At 41.3% G+C, this 20,810-nt stretch overlaps 2 protein-coding genes across 5 annotated transcripts; both read right to left on the reverse strand.

Annotated features, from left to right (window-relative positions):
* Positions 1 to 4,432: 4,432 nt before the first annotated feature.
* On the reverse strand, positions 4,433 to 9,097 carry LOC133891929 (probable galacturonosyltransferase 7). 4 transcript variants are annotated; one of them, XM_062332643.1, is made up of 10 exons: positions 8,907 to 9,097; positions 8,667 to 8,698; positions 8,468 to 8,539; positions 8,024 to 8,120; positions 7,624 to 7,685; positions 6,849 to 7,147; positions 6,357 to 6,560; positions 6,206 to 6,278; positions 5,576 to 6,118; positions 4,433 to 5,227 (listed from the first exon to the last, which is right to left on the reverse strand). In XM_062332643.1, the coding sequence occupies exons 1-10, from the start codon at positions 9,016 to 9,018 to the stop codon at positions 4,946 to 4,948; spliced, it is 1,776 nt and encodes a 591-aa protein (XP_062188627.1). In that variant the 5' UTR covers positions 9,019 to 9,097; the 3' UTR covers positions 4,433 to 4,945. The 4 variants fall into 4 exon arrangements, with proteins under 4 accessions (XP_062188627.1, XP_062188626.1, XP_062188629.1 ...); XM_062332642.1 differs by having other exon boundaries at positions 6,206 to 6,560; XM_062332645.1 differs by lacking the exons at positions 7,624 to 7,685; positions 8,907 to 9,097 and adding an exon at positions 8,784 to 8,813 and having other exon boundaries at positions 6,206 to 6,560.
* A 407-nt stretch (positions 9,098 to 9,504) lies between these two features.
* LOC133892804 (uncharacterized) lies at positions 9,505 to 18,791 on the reverse strand. Its single transcript, XM_062333758.1, has 20 exons — positions 18,633 to 18,791; positions 18,412 to 18,524; positions 17,606 to 17,681; positions 17,361 to 17,503; positions 16,567 to 16,653; positions 16,151 to 16,234; positions 15,390 to 15,597; positions 14,857 to 14,942; positions 14,157 to 14,388; positions 13,925 to 14,045; positions 13,010 to 13,146; positions 12,571 to 12,679; positions 11,849 to 11,891; positions 11,535 to 11,706; positions 11,340 to 11,410; positions 11,143 to 11,236; positions 10,775 to 10,990; positions 10,486 to 10,692; positions 9,933 to 10,280; positions 9,505 to 9,848 (listed from the first exon to the last, which is right to left on the reverse strand). The coding sequence occupies exons 1-20, from the start codon at positions 18,648 to 18,650 to the stop codon at positions 9,723 to 9,725; spliced, it is 2,691 nt and encodes an 896-aa protein (XP_062189742.1). The 5' UTR covers positions 18,651 to 18,791; the 3' UTR covers positions 9,505 to 9,722.
* Between the last annotated feature and the right edge of the window lie 2,019 nt (positions 18,792 to 20,810).

Below are 20,810 nucleotides of genomic sequence, written 5' to 3' on the forward strand. Positions count from 1 at the left end.
ATGTGATAAATTTAACCAAGCGGCACCACCAACAATTAAACTAGCTGGCCTGCACGCACGCACGCACCTAACGAATAAACTTATAAGCATGTTACAAGGCTCCAAAAACAGCTCAACAGCAGCCAGTCAAAGGAGCAGAGCAGAGCTGCTTACACAACCGGTGCAGCTTCATATATTGGTCACGAACAGCTTCCACGTCTGTCCATGTGTGCTTTCAGAGCCTGACCACATGTCGAAATGACAGCCAGTTGGACAGGCACGCGATTTCATAATGCAGACGATGCTGAACCATGCATGCAATCGAGCAGGCTGATCACCGACGCCGGCATGCACTGGTGTGCTCGTCTCTTTTTTATTAGTCAGTACAAGTTAACCATTCGGATGGAAGGATCGACGTGCTCCATGTAGAGCCATCACCAGCAACCACCACGACGCATCGAGTATGTATGCACATGATACTAGACCGCGAGGGAGGGAGTGGGGAAAACGAAGAAGAATAGTCGCCGAGCATCTTGTGAGCTGGTCGTTCTCTGCTTCCTTCAACCGGCAGCGCAGGATGGCGCCAACTCCACAGACGATCTCCGTCCCAGGCAAGCAGCGAGAAGCTGCGACGCATTCTCAAGTTACGGCCGACTACCGATCAAGTTCACAAATGCGTTTGGTGTTAAAAACCGGCCGCCAACGGTTACCGGAAAATCACGATTATCGTAAAAATTGGATAAAATTTAACGAGAATTCGAATAAATTTATTTGATCAAATTTACAAATTTGGTGAGAGTTCGGATCGAATCGACGAATTGGTAATGTTCTGTTTGCATCGGTTATCAACCGCATTTGACGATTTACCGATCGATTTTAACGATTACCAAACTAACAAAAATTCGAATCAATTGGTGGAAAATCGACCGCATTACAGCTATAACCGACCGCTTTGTTCGAATTTCGATGAAATTGAAGGAAAATAAAAAAACAGAAAAAATGGGGAAAAACCTGGCATGAGATTTGCTATGTTTGTTTAATTAGAAAAAAAAATTAGCATGACATTTGCTATATTTTGAAAATTTCTAAGGACATAAATAGATACTAATAGCAATACGAGCAATAATTATTTCATCGAATATATACATACATTACATAAGTAGTTCAAATGTTTTAGTTGATCATGTAGATTATCTAAAAATATAGGTTCAATATGATCAAGGAGATAGGACTTGCCTTCTCCGGAGTTTTCCTCGAAGTATTGAACGAAATCAGGATCCTCCTCGCTTCTGATGTTTCCTGCGCAGAACTCGCAGAAGTCGTGCTTTTCTGCAATTACGACTATGATCAACAACGAACTATACTAGAGAAGAATCAAATAACATCAAATGAAAAACCAAATGAGCCCAAATGGATGCCACAGTGTGACAGATGAGTAGATCTCGATTTTAGATGAATTTCGACGAAAGAATCGTCGAAATCGGAGCCAGAACGGAGAAGTTACGGCTCCCAGAAGATTTAATCTAAAATTTAATCAGAAAATTATGAAATGATACTATTCATATGTGGGACCCACGGGTGGGACCCACTGAACAGTGACCTAGTGGGAACTGTGTGAACAATAACTAGTGGGCCGATTTGGGCTTAACCCAGGCCTAGATGGGCTGGGCTTAGGCTTGGATGGGCCAGGCTGAATAGTGTTAGGCCCGCACAGTGCAGGCTCGCTCGGGCTTTAGGTTGGTTGGCTAACGGGCTGCGGAGCTGGGCTGGCCCATGGGGCGCGGCCTGTTGGCGGTTGGGCCGGCCACTGAGCGGTTTCACGATGGGAAGTCGACGCTGGGCTTGTACGCAGTACGGCGGATGCGGCGGGGAGCACGTCGACGGCGGCCGACTGCGAGAGCGCTACCAGATGGCAGCCGAAGAGGGGCAGCGACGCGGCCAAAATTGGGCAGCACCTCCCCTGTACTGGGAGGTGACAACCTGCACACAAAAAAGGGCCTAATGCCTCTAGGCATCACGGCACGATGGTCGGCCACACACATACAGCACCAGCATGCCGACGGTGATCCAAAACACGGCGGAGGAAGTCGAACACACAACGGCGCTCGGCAACCAGCCAAGAGAGAGCACGGGGGTGACTACGCGCTATCTAGAAGGGGTGCTAGGGGCTCGGGGTGCTCACTGTGCTCATGGACGATGAGAAGCGGGACGGCGGCCGGCGACGAGTTGATGTGTTGACGGCGGAGCGGCTAGGCTTCGGCTCGGATGGCCTCCCGTTGAGCTTCCGGTCGAATGGACAGTGGCACAAGGACGACAGTGTGACCCTGGAGCTCCTCGGCGGCTTGTGGATGGCTGATTGGCGACGGCGGAGGTGCGTTGGCGTGAATGGCGACGTCGGCGCGGTGGCGTGGATGGAGAAATAGGGAAAGGGAGAGAGAGACCGGGCACCCTATTTATAGAGGGAAGGGAGAGGCGGAGAGAGGTGGTGCGGGTTGCTGGCGTCACGGGACGTTAGCGGTGAGGTGGCGGCCGACGCCCACCTTGTTTCCCAGAGCATGGGCATGCTCTGCACTGGCCAAGCGCAAGTGGGGCGCAAAAGTCGCGCGTGGGAGGAGAGAGAGCACGCGCGAGAAAGAGAGAGATAGAGAGAGAGCGGAGAACGGGGGAGTCAGTCGAGAGATTTTCCCGAAGGGGAGCGGCGGCCGGCGTGGCGTGAGGTGGAGGAGGGAGAAAGGGGAGGACGGCGCGGGACGGACGTCGGATCAGTGACACGTGAACGGTCGAGGACGCGCGAGCCGTCCAGCACGAGCGCGCATGGGCTGGCCAGCGCGGTTGTGGGTTGGGCGCGGCGTGCGGGAGGGAGAAAAAGAAAGGAGCCAGGCTAAGAAAAAGAGAGGAGAAAAAGGAAACCGGCCTGGGAGAAAATAGAAGGAGAAAAAGAAAAAGAAAGAGATAAAGAAAAAGGTTTTGGAATAATTTAAAATGGAGGATTTGAATTTGGTTTTGACTTTGGATTAGGATCAACTCAAATAAACATATTTGATTTATGAATTGGACTTGGATCTCGAGACTTTTGAAGATGATTTGAATTCAAGAATTTGAATTTGAATTGGATTTGAGCTGAACAGAATCTAAGAGTAGATTTGAAATTGAGAGACATTCAATTTCAAACCACCACACAAAGAACCATAAGAATCTTAAACCAAAGCATATGAACCAACCTAATGCAGAGATTATTTTGAAATTGACTCTAGTGCTATTTTAACACTTATTCAACTTAGCATATCTAATGTACATGAACATATATATACTTGTATATATACATCCATATATATATATCCACATACTTATCTTCTTAACCTTAGTTAGCTTAATAAATTCTAAAAAGTTTTAATTTGGAGCTAAATTTGTAACTAATAAACATGTTTAAATTCAGGATGTTACACTACTCTTTTAGGTTTTACTGGTGATGAGGAGCTCGTGTTTGGTTACTTCACGCCTGCTAATATAGATGACGGAAATGAGTAGTGCAAACTACTCGTGTGCCGTGCTTTTGGGTGGAGCCTAAGGGCATATGACTTCATCTAATTTTTAGTGTTGATAGATGTTACTTTTTTGCTGCGCAGTTTCTCTAATATTTTGTTGTAAATAATTGAATACTTAAGAACTTGTAATATAATTTAATTACTCGCTCTTTTTTACGCTTTGTTGTGATGCTATGTGTTAGAAAGTCATGTGTTCCTATCTTGAACACAAAACACGGTTGGGACTACCGAGATGTTATTCCAGTTAATCATCGTGGTCGTGATTAAATAAATTATCGTCTTGATGGCGAATTAGAATACTATTTGAATGATTCCTCATACAAGCTTTTGTACATAAAGACATATAAAATGATTTTGAATGAAACTTATGAGTCATATAATATCTGTGGAGTCATATTATCTAGAAACTTTCCTTCTTAAATAGTCCCTTTAGTGTTTTTGTTTTTATTGAGATTTTGAGTTGTGTTGAGGGATCAAATAGAAGAAGATTATCAATTTTGAAAAAAATTATTGAGACGTCTATTTACCTTCTTTGGTTATCAATCCCGGTGCTACAATTGTGTTTCGGGTCTCAGAAGATGATGGCGCCTTCTTGTACTACGGAGGTGAACTTGCGATCACTAGAGGTTGCACGTTCTGAATTTGTACAATGAACAGCTACGAAAAGGTCTAACACAAGGGTGGAACCGGTACAAGGACATGGGTGTACACCATGTACAGATATGTACACCAATATTTTTTGCCAAAACAATCACAATTAGTTGGTTTTGACTGAAGAGAAGTTAGCATTACCCCAGATGTAAGACCAGGTGTCCATGTTTTCACTGAGATTGAGAGAAAACGAGGCCTTTTCAAGCTCCGTAAACTGGCAGAAATGTCAATAGGTTCGGACTTCGGAGAACAACCTTTTCAGGATTGTAATTTTTATAAATAATCAATACGCTACAACTAAGAACAAAAGTATGACTAACGAATACATACGTGTACCCTTATTGGCAGAGAGGAAAATGGAAACAAAAAAATCAACATCTACGAGCGTAATACACCGGTTCCAGTAAATGTGCTAAGACTCCCAAAATAAAATCCTATCTAATAATCTGGACAATATTGTTGACAGTTTACTTGAAGCATAATTCTCGTCCTCCTTGCTTGCTGCTGCATAGTCATCGGACTTGTGCAATCAAGAATGTTAATTCGTTGAACAGAGATGTGCTGCATGTACCCACTCCTTTCAACATTGGTAGCCACCAACTGCGCCACTTTTCCTGTTCGACAGAAGTGTTTGTTGTTCTAGTGCAATGTGCTTCTGTGCATAGCTTTTGGGGTTGACAGGCATCCAATCAGCCGATACTTAACTTTAGTGAGGCCGGTAAATGTAGCAATCTATTTGTCAATCTTTCTGATTTTCAGGTTCATCTGTGTCATGGATTTACGTTGCACTCGTCCATAAATCGATCTCCTTGAATGAAAAACCTCTTCCAGTACTTCTTGTAGTCCGGTATACCTAGTTCAAGCCAAGGTTTCATATTACCATTGTAATGCAATGATGCAGATCTCCGAGCAACATCTTCATCAATTCCATAATCATATCCAAGTCCGGCCAGAGTCAACTTTTCATCAAGGGGATAGATGAGATGCTGGAAAGATAGCAAGCTTAGAGGAAATGCTGCTGCTCGCAGAGATCCCTCACCCTTGAATTTGAACTGTAACAAAACAAGAATGATATAAATAATGCACGGCGCTAACCATATGAAGCAACATGTACTAAAAAAGGCTATCATTTTTACAGTTATACCAGAGAAAATTCAAACACTGCCAAAGAAAGCAATTTGAAGTCTAGAATAGACAAAGTAGTGAAAAAGAAAAGAATGCAGCATGCTAAATATTTCATGCAACCTGTAGCTCACACGACATGTGCACTGTGCAATAGTTCTTCCAAGCCTGTTAACTTGCAAAAAAAAGAAAGGCAGACCACCCAATGTGAACGTCCCCTTTTTATAATATGCTGTAGCATGAAATTAAGTAACTAGCTGGCCTAGAACAATACAAACCTTTTTCATGAGTAGCAGGTAATTCTCCATAACATTATGTTCCCTCCATTTATCCAAATTAATTAAATTCACCCCCGACATCCATGCACATGACTTAGGATCATATGCTGTTTTACCCAAGAGATTTCTCGCTTGACCCAGTTTCAGACCACAAAATTCAACTGCACCATTTACGTTGTCCCCCATATCAATATTCCACAAGAAAGACAGATCACGTTGAACAACTACATCATCATCCAACACAACCACCTTGTTTAGATATTTGAATATTTCTGGAATAAGGAAATGCGAGTGGCTGAACAGTGGCAGGTATGCCACTCTTGTGCTCTCAGTAGGCTGCTTAATGCTCCTAATGAGAACACGAAACTCCTCTGGCAAATACAGCTGCCGCATACTATACTTTGGCAGTTTCTCCAAAGTAACGGCTTCATAGTTTATGACATGTAGTGCTGCTTTTTTGTATGAATTCCTGGCAAACCAGTGTTTCATGGAGTAGAAGTTCTGAGCATCAGTTAGGATATGAAAAACAAGGTTGCCTGGCTCCTGCAAAAAGACCAATAAGAACACTAGAGGGGTGCACAGCCCAGAAGATAGTGCACGAATTAACATTGTAGATATCAGCCAAAATACCTTAGAACTGCTCACAGTTGAGTTTATCACGACAGAAGACGCAATGATGTTCTTAGACAATATAACATAATGCCTATATTTCAGATTATTAAACTTGGGAGGAGAATCATCTGAATCCAACGAAGGTGATTTGAAATATTCTAATGTCAACCTCATAGAAAGACAATGATGACTTTTCGGTAATGTCTGGGCACCAAGATTGTAGAGGAATCCACTCTGCTTCATATGAAAACGAGCTTCATCCTCAGTCATATCAAGTATCTGGCGAAGCTTCCTGTCAACATTGATACAATCCACGGTGCAAGATTTGGCTCTCGCTATTGTTTGCTCCATCAGCTCTATCCTCTTGTTGATACTGAAATCAGAAGACAACTATCATTCAAATTATCTAAGTGGTAACTCCTATATATGATTGCAAAAATTATGCATAGGTTGAATTTAAATCCCTCGACTCTTTAAGGCATATATATTCCCCTAAGAAGCATCCAGAAAAAGAACTTTTTAATTTATAGGACGTCCAAATTCAGTCTAATGCATAAAATACGGTATCAGTAACGCAATCATTATACAATGCTGCTTTATGACTGATCACAGCGAATTATGTAAGGAAAAGAAAGCTGAAGCATTAAAATTTAATTCTCACAAGGATGGCAGATCAGCATCAACTGTTGATACACTAAGAACCCTCTCATGGTCTTGTATGTTTTGCTTCATTTCCTGAGTAAGAGCATCCTGTCCTTGAAGTTTTGCAATGCTTGGATAGTATGAGCGCACCACAAAGAGTTGGTCTTTTAGCCTTTTTACTATAGAATCCTTCATTATCTCTTTATGTTCTATGGACCAGAGACAATAGCTCCCAAATTCAAGTTGACAAGCTTTCGTCTTTTCCAATTCATCAGCTTTTGCACCTTTTTGTTGCCCCTTTATATCTTTGCTAACCTCCTAAAAGGATATATGTGCAATATCGATTATTATATCACCATAGCTCTGTCTGATGCAAAGGACAGGAGGAACAGGAAAGAACACTGACAGAAAAATTAAGTTATGCATTGAAAAAATATTGCGATGCACTATATTCAAGATTGTCGTAACATTAGCTTAATTAGTTCAACTAGAATGACGTGAAATTATTCGAAATGTCGTATCATGTAACCTATGGTCTTCAAGGTGTTTGAGCTGGGAAAAAGAAAATCTGACATGTGGTATTTTTAGTGTTATAGTTGCTGCCAGCCTGCCACTATAAGTTTCTGTTGTGCTGGGGAAATAATTTTTTAAAGTACAGTTTCATATAGCCAAAGCAGGGAACTAGACTTCCATTTACACGCCAGAAAATGTCTTAAAGTAAGCAAATTTCGAAATCACATGAAGTAGCAGTTCCAGAATAACACAATACAACTTTCAATGCTAAAGATCCGTACTCTTGTGTCTCGAGTTGATTCTGCCACAACCTTCGATGGTTTATCTTTTGGTGCTGGAAGAACTGCATATGTCACCAACTGTTGCGTCAGATGTAAAGGAAAGAAAAATAAAATAACTACAGCATAGTGCCATTGTGCCTCATGTAACCCCGAAGACCAGTTAGAGCATGTTTGGATAGGGGGGACTGGGATCCAAATTACTAGGTTTTTGTTTAAACTTCACCTATATCCTAGAATTTCATAGAGCAATTCTCCCTATCCAAACACGCCCTTAAAGTTACAGCCCATGAATTATGTTCTAGCATTAGCAGCAATGGCATTTACGTCTAGAAAGCCTAACCAGACAACTTAGGTTGAATTCAACAGTGTTGCGATTTTGGCCTTTTAATGCTACACATACCTTTTGGTTTAGCACCACCAATGGAAGAGTTGCGATCGATTTGCTTATGCTGATGACCGATTCCAGCACTACCTTTGGGGATCTTGTTCGGAGCATCCTGAGGAAAATGCAACTGTTATGAACTACAGATGCAATCTTCACAATCCTTGAACCACTTTTTGGGATATATTATACTTCATGAACGTCAAAAGGAAAAATGGTGAATCAACCTTTTGAACAGATAAAGGACATTATCCCCACAGAGCTAACACACAAGGAATACCGCACAAAACATTGCCTCTTATTGCAAATACGTGAGCCTTGGACAAGTTTAAAAAATGCCGGCCACCCTTAAACAGGTGATAACGAATGAGCATTGTGGCACCCCCAATAAAGTTGCCATTCCGAACCAAACAAAATTACAAATCAATCACCATCACTGGATAGGAGTAACAGCCATCAGACCTGTCTCACTCCACTGACAGCACCACGACCATCCCTCTTCTCCACGTGATCGAACGAAGGCAGAACGACCTCCTGAATCCAACGCAGCAAAATACAATAAGAAAAGTTAGCGGAAATCACAGAGCCGTCTCCGCTTCCACATCCGAATCCATCAACATCAGCAATGGGTACAGAAATAGAGGGGCAAACAGTGCTCTACTTGTCGGTGGCGCTCCTCCGTCGTCACGTACCCTGCACCACGAACCAATCGGAAAGTAAGCCAACCGAAATCCCCAGGATGAAGCGGTTAATTTGCAAAGCCGCGTGGTAATCGAACAGCCGCTAGGCCTCCAGATCCAACCGAAGAGGCAGGTGATCCGAGCACAAAGGCCACAACGCGCGCTCCCGCTCCCGCATTTGAGAGGAAGCGTGGGAGCGGAGGGGGAGGGGTGCTACATACCGGAGGGGGAGCGGTCGAAGAGGAAGGCGAGGGGCACGAGGAGGGAGCAGAGGACGAGCGCCAGCACCGCCACGCGCGGGCCCCTCCGCCTCTGCGCCGCCACCGCCTTCATGGTATCCTCCTCCTCCGGTCCCCGGCGCCCGTCTGCTGATCATCGCACCGCGGCAAGACGTGTTGGAAGCAGTTGCGGGGCTCGGGTGACGGGTCACATTTATTTGATCGCTGGCGGAAGTGCGGGTCGGTGCCGGCTGATTGCTTGCCGGAAACCTGACAGGCAGATGCGTATAACTCGGAAGTAAACTTTCTTTCATCCTACGAATACAGACTCATACAGTCAAAGTTTACTTGTTAGTATTATAAAATTATCTTCATACAAATAATTAACGTATTAATTTCAATAAATATAACTCTACTTAGACTATATATATATACAAACAATCACACGCTAACTGTGCCTGAAAACTAGCCAAGCATTGGAGTGGGGCGTCGGGCATGCAATCTTTTTCTTCAGCGAAACACCCAATGAAAAAGAGCGGTGTGAAACAGTAACTAGAACCTTGGGTAAAAGTTCCAGGATTCCTGATACTCATATACGAGATGAGGCAGAAAGGTAATTCATAGCATAGGGTCCAAACAAAACAAGCGTTGCTACATCTTCCGGCGACTCCCCAAAACGTGCACATGCACACCAGCCAAGAAAACATAGTACAAAGTAACCACAAGCATATATATACATGCATCCACGTACGAGAGACCGGCATCCCCTCCCTAGGACGCCAAGCTCTTAGAAAAAGGACGTAGCAACCCCTCAGTTTGTTACATGATCATGTAATGCCCGTTTTTCTTATAAATTGAAAAGTCGGATTCGAGACTGTTCAATATCTCGAAAACAGATTCTCTCTTGGATCCCTTGAAGTGCTTGGCGACATCCTCTAATGATACCTGAAACAATTTGAATCGTCAACACAGGAACGACTTGGGTTTCCAGACAACTCAGCTTCAGAAAACAATGTCTTGGTGTCTTACCCCGTCGCGGCTGGCAACCAGCTCTAGTATAGATTCTTCGGTACCACAAGTTGTGTCCGTAGATTCTGCTCCATGCTCCTGTATCTTTTGTAATTTCATTGCCGATTCTTCAGCAGAAACCATGCCGTCAGTTTGGCCTCGCTTTGCTGAAGGGTTTATATCACAAGCATCTGCCACTAGGACACAATCCCCCGGATTACCATTTTCGCCAGCTTCACTTGCATGGGAGAAGGATATTGATGACTCTGGTTTTCTAGGAGCGCCATTAGTAGGAACGTTACCAAAAATTTGCTCCGACAATCCATGCCCCTCAATCATCAGGAATGTCTTGATCATGTCGTAACTTACCTGCAGTTATCATGTAGCATTCTTCCAAGTAAATTAGACCTTCATGACTGCTTTGGATGAACATACAATGAACTACCGAACAATGCTTAATAAGAGTGTTGCGTCAAAAAGATGCTTAATAAGAGTGGTTCATTTGCTTTTCTGAAGCAACAATATACTTAATCACAAACAGAAATGGGCTAATTATGCACTGAGGAAGAATTACATTTTCAGGGAGCTCATCTTTGATTGGCTTCAACTTGTCACGTGATCCAACCTTTGAGATTGCAAGACGGATCCCTGAGGCTATCTCAGGTGTCAGTCCAACCTCCCTGCAAAACCTACTCCAGTCCATCTCATATCCATCACGAGCAGCATCAAGTATGTATGTAATAACAGTTTGCTCTTTTATTGGAACAGCTCTGCGAAAATACTAGAATACACACTAGCATATAAAGCTGTGAACTTCAATATAAGGTCAGTGGCAAACTAAAACGAAAACAACAATAACTCACTGCAATTTTCTGGAATGAATACTCATGTTTCTGCCACAATTCCCATGCGCACAATTTTGCATCACCCAAGCTCCCAGGAAGATTGTTGTTGAGTACAGGTTTCGGCACGGCAGCTACATTTTCTACAGTTGACGAATTATCCAAGGCTAGATTCAACTCTTTTGACAATTGTGAGATATTTTGGATGAAAATGCCACTGAAACGCGAGATAAAATGCTGAAAACAAAAGGTCAGATGTATCATTATACGAGTATAAGAGGGGAAACAATGATCTCATTATCATGTCTCAAAATTGGAGGCACTGCAGAAATGCATAGTATTCGAACACAGGACAGTTTGCTGAGTATAATTAGTTTTCGAAGCAATACTTGGTTGACACCATCAATATTAGCAAGTCTAGCTCCAGTAGAAGGCCTCATCTTTGCAAAGTATCTTAATGTCTGATCACCACATATAGCATATCTGTGACAAAGGGATCACAAAATTTTAATTAGCAACATGTTCCAACTTCCAATAGCTAGCCTATATTCCTATACTTATTTTTGTCATTTGAATTTTAACTCACGGAGCGGTTCCAATATTTTGAGCGAGTTTCATCCTGACGTTCAAGAGCTTTTGATAGAGTTTCAATTCATCCTGGAAGAAATATAATGAGACAAAAACACTACAAAATTAGCTAAAATTTATACAGGTTAAATCAAGTCCACACGGCAGAGGGTGGGGGGGGGGGCTTCAAATTTTAGCTTCCTAAGGAACTTACCTCAGAAAAAATTTCAGACTCTAATGTAGCCACACGATTTAAACGACTTTCTTTGTGCTGCGAACTACCATGCTCCTCTAGATCAATCATCTCTGCAGTCAGTTGTAAAACCAGTGGCGTTCCATCCATTTTATCAGCAGTAGAGAGAAACTCTACCCCTTTTGGACTGACACTGAATACATAGATGCACAGAGTGAGTGGTTGATCTAAACATTTATGCAAAGTTTACATAAAGACTAAATTCGAAAGGTGTTAGAGAAAGAGAATAGATAGAATGACTAACAGAAAACAAAGGGAAAACCTCAACACAGCACCTGACAGATCTAAATGTATCGCGGACAGTCTCCTTCAAATAATCTGGACATTGATAAAACAAAGAAAGGATGAGTGGATGCCAGGATGACAGAAGTATCTCTGACACCTGATCCAAAGTCAGCAGTTCAAAAAAAAGGTGAAAAGTCAGTAGCTGAGATGTTTCTAAATAAGAACGATCGGTGGTAAATTAAATGTGGTCATTAATATGCACCATATATAATACTACAGAAATCAAACACTGAAAATGCAAGTAAATCAGAGGAAAATTCATTAATGTGCTATACATAGAAAGGTTGCTAGCCCGGTCACATACTTTCTTAACTTCACAGGTTACAATACAACATGAGAAATCAACAAGTTATACAGGCAGAGCTTGCTCTATCGACAAATGAAGATACCCATAAAAGGATAAATTCCTAAGAGTCAAATTAATGCACCTATTACGGCCATATATTCAGTGATTGAGGGCTATTCAGGACAAATAAAATCTACTGTGGATACGAAATATGCCATTTGCTTGTATGTCATAATAAGATTTGGGGGCTCAAAGCTAACCAAAACATTACTTTAACTCACAAGAATCTTTTCATAATGCAATCTTTTCCCCTAGAAAAATGACAGCAATAGAATTGGCTGTACGCATCCAGAATTGGTAATTTTGAAGAGGTGCTGCTTTCTACAGCTCACAAGAATGAATGAACAGAGAGGTCCGTAGTAGTACCGTGTGCTATAAGGAGACCACCAAGCGCTTTCCACCAGTTTGGTGAATAGTCTTTACCTCGTCCATGCATTTGAAGTTTATCATAACTGTTGTCGACAATCTTCTTGGCCTACAAAATGACAAAATATTTGCTATGCAACATCTTCCTTTCCAGAAAAGCAATTTAGTGACCAAGGTTAAGTTCTAAGAAAAATACTGTTCAATCTAGCACTTTGATCTTATAGTAAAAAAGATCGTGAAAGACTTGTACAATCTGTATGCCAAGACTGCAGTGAAGATAACAATACATTCCACTGAAATGAATAACTAGCAGTGATCCAGTCCCATGGTTGTTCCAGGTAATAAAATTATCAGTACATAAATGATCTCATCCAATCAAGTGTGAATAGCCAATATATAACTGTAGAAAATTGTGAAGTAAAAAGGATAGAAAACTTACCCTTGATCCACGGAGAACATCAACAGGCAAATTAAGGCCCCAGCGTCCTCCACAAGACTTGATGCAGGACAGCAACATGAAGGATTCTTTTGACAAATCCCTCTCATTTTTTACTGCTGTGCAGTTATCACAATTACCTGTAGATCAAGAGATCTGTCATAATCTTTGTGTCGCTGCATGGCAATTCCACCAGTTGGGATAATGTTGTTTTAAAGAAAGTTAAGATAATATTTCATGATACTTCCTAACCAAATGAAATAAACTACTAGAAGAATAGACAAACGAAACCTCAATTATGTCAGATGGACAATATTCACAGATTAGTCCAAACGACTCCCTCTGTTTACAAATATCTAACAACTTTGATTCCACCATTCACCAAAAAAAAAATCGACTAGGGGGAGAGACGTCCACCCTGGCATTAATATGTAGAGGTGAGAATCGAACCCTTGTTGGCTGGGTGACAACCACCCCCACTAGCCAATAAATGTCAGGGAGATTCTTTGATTCCACCATTCAAACTTTGACCGATTAATTTTTCACAAATGTATGTACAAATAGTGACAAGTATGTGATATTCTTAGAACATTTTTTATGGCAAAACTAACAATACCTTTTCATTTTACTTAATTAAAAAATTGAAACTTTTTGTTAGTCAAAGTTGTCAATTATTTGTAAACGGACAGAATAATTCTTTTTTTTTGCGAAAGGGGTAGTGGTTATATTAATAATTGCACATTAGTACATCCCCTTTTACATTCATGACCTTGAGAAAGAAGGAAATTGCAAAGAAATACATCAAGGTCCTATTCATCATCTTCATCGGAGTATGCACCCGCCGCCATGCAAAAGCAGAACCACGTAGAGCGACGGAGAGAGTAATTCTTAAACTTTTAAATAACCGAGAAACCATACCACAGTCACTGTTGCGCTCTTCACCAAAATACTGCAACAAGAGTCTCCTACGGCATGTACAAAGGAGGCAATATTTTTGTGCTGCCATGAAGGAATCCATGATTGCTTTTCTCTGAGTTCCCTGTTGATGAATTAAAACATTCATAAGAGGGGGAAAAGGAAGCAAAAGGCAGAAGCACCAAGCTACAGAGATATTGTGAACAAACATCCAACATGCACGTCATTTACATACATTTTTTGCTTCAGCACAATAGAAGTCAGCTTTTGTAAAATCACTTCTTTGGTAGTATAGCCAGCAGACTGAAGGCAGTCCATCTCTTCCACAACGCCCGCTTTCCTGGTAATAGGATTCTAGGCTTTTCGGGCACCCATAGTGTATTACGCATCTAACATCAGGCTTATCAATACCCATTCCAAAAGCAATAGTTGCTACCATCACAAGAACTTCGTCCCTAATGAATGATCTGCAAATGATAACCGTAACCAATGATCAATCATAATGCTGCCACCATCGTTTGTAAAAAGTTGGATGCAGAAATCACATAACTGACTAACCTTATGTCCCTAAACCTTTGTTATCTGTCTAAACGTTTCTTTCCTCCATTTAACTGCTTATATGATCAATGTGTATCTAACACAAAAACAACTTTTGGCAAATATTTTACATAGAATGTTGAGACTAGACCAAATCACAGCACTTAGGAGTGCAGTGATATGGTCAAGCCTATCTAACAGGCCAACAAAAATAATTCGACAAAATCATTCTTAAGAGAGAATGCCGATAATGGGTTCAAAACATCATTTTGAGCATTGGTTAAAACTCAAAATAATAAAGTCAGAGGATTTGGGTTGCTAAAGAAAAATGATAGTAAAAAGCAGAACATAATGAACAGCCACCCAAAAGACAAGTAGACATTGAATAGATGACAAACCTATGGGATTCCTCTCTAGCTCTGCTGCCCATTTGACCATGGTAAATGCCAGACTTGATTCCGGCAGTAACCAATGCCTCATGTACCTGGGGGGGAAATGATTACATATATCTAATACACTATCCCCAAATTAATACGGTGATACTGTAGTATGTACTAAAAGCAGGTTATATGAAATCAACACAGAAGCCCAAAAATATCAAATTATTCCAGAAACCTGCCAAAAAACTGTCAAAATCTTACTTCTAAATTATAGTTGACTTTAGCACATCTATCCATATAAAATGTGGATAGAATCTGAAATCTCTCACATTGACCATAAAAAAAGAAAGAAAATACATGTTACTCGAAAGATCAAAACAAAGCTATAACTAATTCACATTGCAAGTCTTATTTTCATCATGAATTTGACGTGCACCCATCTAATTTGAAAAATGCTCAACTCCTATTTGTATGGGGAAACAATCATTCTCTGCATATTAAGGCATCAGGATATGCAAGTTCAAAATGTATAATTCTGAAAATTCACAAACCTGTTCTGTGTCCCGGATGGTCGTACAGTATATTATTGTTGACTCACCCTCAGTACTCCTCTTTGAAACATCTTTCACAAGTTCACTGATAAATGATGTAGATCGGTTGCATGATTTCACACCGTAGAAAAGGTTAGGACGATCAAACGATCCAACCACAATGTGAGGATTGTGTAGAGTCAAGGAATTAGAAATATCTCCGCGTACCCTACAAAATTAGAAAGTGGTATCCGAACTTTGGTACAGAGAGGAAAAGGATGAATACATAGTAGAAAACCAATAAAAAAAAGGAGCAACAATGTGGTGGGAGGTCATTACAATGACAAGGTTATTTATAGGTAATAATACACAAATACCTACAATGTTTTCCCTGTTTGTAAACTCTACGACACCCATAAAAGTCATATTTCAGTGACAATGTGACAATGAAACATCACAGCTCCTGAAAGTAGTGATCTTTGCACACCCAGACACGATGAAACCAACTAACACCTGTCAACCCCCGACTTTAAATCCCTTGAACTCACTCAATATGTTTCATCAATGCCTTGATGATATCTGAACAACCAAACAACTAATAACCTCTAAGGGCATCGTCTAATACTGATTATTATTTTTCTTTAGGAAATTTTGTTGTTCCAAAGCTGATATTTTTCACCCGTCCCTTTAAGCAAAGAAAATATATACTAGCATTAGATATCACCAAAAGAAGGACAAAGAACGAACAAGCAAGGAAAGAAGTGATAGTGCAACATCCATACCTTTCTGTAGCTGTTGCAGTTAATGCAACAAAGGGGACACCCACAAGAAGGTCACGCAATGAATGCAACTGCTTGTACTCCATCCTGCATACAAGATGGATTGAATTGTGGGAATCGATTGGAGAGGGGGCGAAAATGCTGATCAGTTCCCACAAACTTGGTAGCAAAGAATGGGGGAGGGGGGCTATTTTGACAACCACGCCCATAAAGGTGCAATTGTATCAGCTCAAAATATGGATATTTAAGCAAATATAGCACATCCCTCTGTTACATAGTAACTACCACGAATACTTTTTTCATCAGTACATACAGGATTTTCAAATTGAATACATAGATTACTTATGAAACTCAAATGACCAAGTGCCAAAACTTTTTTATGAGGCAGTGCTTCATGCAACAGAAGAAAAAAAAACAACCTGAAATCATGGCCCCATTCTGATATGCAATGTGCTTCATCAACGGCCAACAAGCAGATCCCAGCAGCCTGCAAGTTGCTCCAAAATCTGGACAGAAACATGAAAAAGGTACATCAACAGAATAAAAAGGTACATGTCTTTTTTTGGAACAGTAGGGGAGGACGTTACTGAATATTATACATAATATACAGTCTACAACACCAACAGATACTAAGATTATACAAGGCCACGACACTATTATATTAATATCTATCTACCCGGAAAGGAGTTCATCTTCTAATTGTATTGCAGCCAATCCAGAAGGCGAGGCAAGAAATTTCTTTGAAGCCCTTTCCTTGAGCAAATCTATATCTGCTGTTAGCATTCCTTTTCATCGATGTTTATTTGGAGGCACTTTATCAAAGATACACCTACTCCTCTGGAGCCAGATATGCCAGCAGCCCAGCAGCCCAAAGTAACGAGCTCTTTAAAATAAATCTTCGTTACACCCCATACATCTCTATTGGTAGCTACATCTCTGTTACTTTGAGGAAATAAGGTTGACAAGAGGAATAATTTGGAGCATCCATATAATGACATAATATGTACAGGCCTTCAATTTTCAGACCAACTATGCGGAATCTTCTCGATTAGCCCTGCATACTTAAAAAGGCATATGCTGCTCAAGTTTTGCAAAAGCTTATTGTGGCCTCACCCTCACAAGAACATGTCAAGCACTACAAACTTTGACAGTAAAAACCCACCATGTGCTTACATATCATCTAAATTATTTTTAAAATATCATAGAATTTCACCTTGAAGGAAGTGAGATAGCTTTCTCTGGTGTCATGTACAGCACATCAAACATGCCCTTTTCAGCCTCCCTGCTGGCAGAGCTATTCGTTTGGGTGCTGCCAAGGTACTCAGATTTCACACCTTTTTGTTTTAAACTCATGACCTGTTTTAAGCAAATGAAATCCGTAGCAAGATTTTCAGTCAAAAAGGAAAATCCACAATGAGCAAAGCACTGAGGATAGTATAGTTAACATTTTAAACTTACCTGGTCTTGCATCAGGGACAGAAGAGGACTTACAACAACAGCTGTCTTCTTTGTAACCAGTGGAGGGATTTGATAGCTGCCAGAAAAGGGATGCCATGCTCAAATTGTAATTTTACTATAAAAGAGGAAATAATCAAGTTGTGGTTGATTGACAAATGAATAGGGCAAAATAGGAACCCATTTCGTTCCTTTGAGGGAAGGGAACTGGGGTCGGCTGCAAACCTTTAACAGGAACAAAATTTCTATGTTCATAAATAACAAATTAGCAAACTATAAGTGTTTTGCTTTGACGCCCTACAGCTAACCCACTGCTCATAGAAATAACTCGATAGGATGGTCAGCTGTAAAAGCCTTACAAACGCCAACAAATATGAAACAGAGAAAAGGTGCTCTATAGTGCTTGCTGAGATATTATATCTGCTGGTATCAATGGAATGCTCAAATTCTCACGATTTCCTGAGCGGTATTAGCCCCTAACTGACCTGATGATACGTTGGCAGAGAAATCAATGTTACACTTAATAAATCTAAAAGACCACAATTCTACCGCCAAATACCTACATTTTTTCATGCATTCATTGCTACCCGTCAATCACACAATCCCGGAAAATATCCCAGGCAACCAAAAAAACCCAACCGCAAATCGGTATTCCTCATTACCCACCAAATGCAACACCCCAACTTAGACTTTACCACAGAAGCGCTGTCACTCGCACACCTCCACATAGCAAACCTCCACACGTCACGCGCAAGGCAACCCAATTCCTCACCAACAACACAGAAACCAAGCTATGACGGCCGCGTTACCAGATGGACTTGCCGCTGCCGGTGGCCATGACGACCAGGCAATCCCGTCCATCCAGGACCTTCTGTATGATCTCCCTCTGGTACGGCCGGAACGCCGAGTACCCGAAATAGCCCTGCACAGGAACAAACGCCCGAGTTTAGACCAGCGCCGGGGGTTAGGGTTTTCGCGAAACCCGTGGCGGTGCTAGGGTTTGGGGGCGGGTGGTAGGAGCAATGCTCGCCTTCAGAGCCGGCTCCATTCTGGCAGGGGGCTCCGCCGGGATGGTTGCACGGGAGCGGAATGGTTGAGGCTTCGAAAGGAAGGAGGCGAGGGGAGTTGGTGACGATCGGATGGGTGGTGGCGGTGGCGGCCGGTGAAGGTGGGGGGGTTTCGGGGGATGGGGAGGGGAAAGGGCGGTTTTTTGTCGATGTTCCCGCCAAATCTTTTCGGATAAATATAGGATAAGTCATCGCCAGCAAATAACTGTATAATCCACTATATACTTCCTCCATTTTTCTATGGGAGCTATGTGAAAATAAAATATTGTTTCATCTCCTAGCAACCGTCCTGGATCTCACCGATTTCTTCTATGTGTCATGTTAGCTGGCAAACAAATAAATTTTTAATCAATTGGAATCGACGCGTCTAGTTACGCCCCTCCAGCTTTTTAAGTGTGGACATCATGGGCTGCAATATGGTTCAGTGCACCATTCTTAAACCCTTTCTCTCTGCTCAGAGTATGTTTGGTTAAGAGTAAAGTAGAATGGGATAGTACTGTTTCTGTTTTTAAAAGGGATAATCTTTTTTTAATAGATAGGATGAGCCTATTTTTTATTTTGTTGGAGGGATGAGGACAAAAATCATTAACTAATTATATCTTTTAATTTTAAATAATAATTATTAATAATATACTAATCAATATGCACTAACGTGTATTTGCCATAGTCATTACTAATTAATTCTAATCATACTCTAATTAGCTCATTAATTATTACTAATTAGCACATTAACCGCTATAAATTCTAATCCCATAGTAATATATGCTAATAAGTAATATAAATATATTAATATCACTAATCATTTTAGTAATAAACATGATTAGTAAAGTTGGATGGTTTCGTCCCACTGATTTGAAGAGATACCTTTATACAGTATATTAAGAGAATATTATTTAGAAAGAATGATCTCATTCCTACTGGCTATTAAAAAAATAAAGATCTTCCCTTCCATTTTACTCCGTCCTTTTAAGCAAACACCCACTTAAAACTCACTCCAAGCACCCGCTCTAAAAGTCCTAATGGGACCTTTAGAACTTCAGCCTCGACAGGATAGCTTCCGTCAAATGCCACTACCAATCCTTAAACATTGAGCATTTTGCTTCTTTCGTTGTTTTTTTCCCTGGTAAAGCCTCCTTTGGATGTAGGATTTTTATAGGAATTTTGAAGAAATTTTTTAGGATTTTTTTTTTCTATAGGAGTCATTTGGAACAAATGAATGGGCTTGTCAAATTACTATAAAAATCCTTTGGAATAGCTTCTTTCATAAGAATTTTAGAGGAATTGTAACATAAAATCTAACCTCATGAAAAATTTTCGTTGTGTCTACCTTTCTCGTCTGATACCTATATTTTTCCTGTGCTCCATCAAAACGGTCATTCTTGTCCTTTTACTGTGTTTTTCCATTCCATATGATTCAAGGTGCTACGGCATTCCAATTCTACGTTTTTACTATTCCTTTATTTTGAGAATCCTGTGTTCTAAAGATACCTAAATTGAGCACTTTCTTAATATCCAAGAGCTAGGTAGGAGTTTTTCTTCAATTTTATTTTGTTATAGCATCTCTAAAACCTCTCTATTCAACTATCTATAGCTAAATTTAAGAACTTATAGACCAAAATCATTAACCTCCTGTCTCACTCCTAATCTTTACCAACCCCTATTCCACCCCTTTCACTCTCTATTTCTCATGAGCGCCCACCACTCCATATCAATCTAACAGCCGTGGACCCACCCACCCTCTCGTGCCCACACCCGGCCGCTTTGCCATCCCGTGTCCGACCCAGCAACAGCTCTCCTTCAACTTTTCCCCACCTAGCCACAACCTCCTCCATCATCCCTCACCGAGCTTCCTTTTGACCACTCCATGCTGCAGCTCATCGATCACCCTCGCCGGATTTGAAGCTACGCCACTGCTGCCTCCATTGCCGCCTCCTCCCATCTCCACATCGAACCACCACCAGCGTTGCTCCACCGACCAGAGCTCCACCATAATGAGCTTCTACATGGTCATAGGGTGCTTTGGCGCGCGTCAATTTCGTCCCGTCCCGACGCTAGCCCGTCGTGCAACGGGAGCCCCTCTGTTAGTTAGCTCTGTGTGTGGTTAGCTCCGCCCTAATCTCCGTGGGTGTATGACGGGTTGG

The sequence above is a fragment of the Phragmites australis genome, chromosome 15 (genome assembly GCF_958298935.1).
Source record: "Phragmites australis chromosome 15, lpPhrAust1.1, whole genome shotgun sequence".
Classification (NCBI taxonomy): Eukaryota; Viridiplantae; Streptophyta; class Magnoliopsida; order Poales; family Poaceae; genus Phragmites; species Phragmites australis.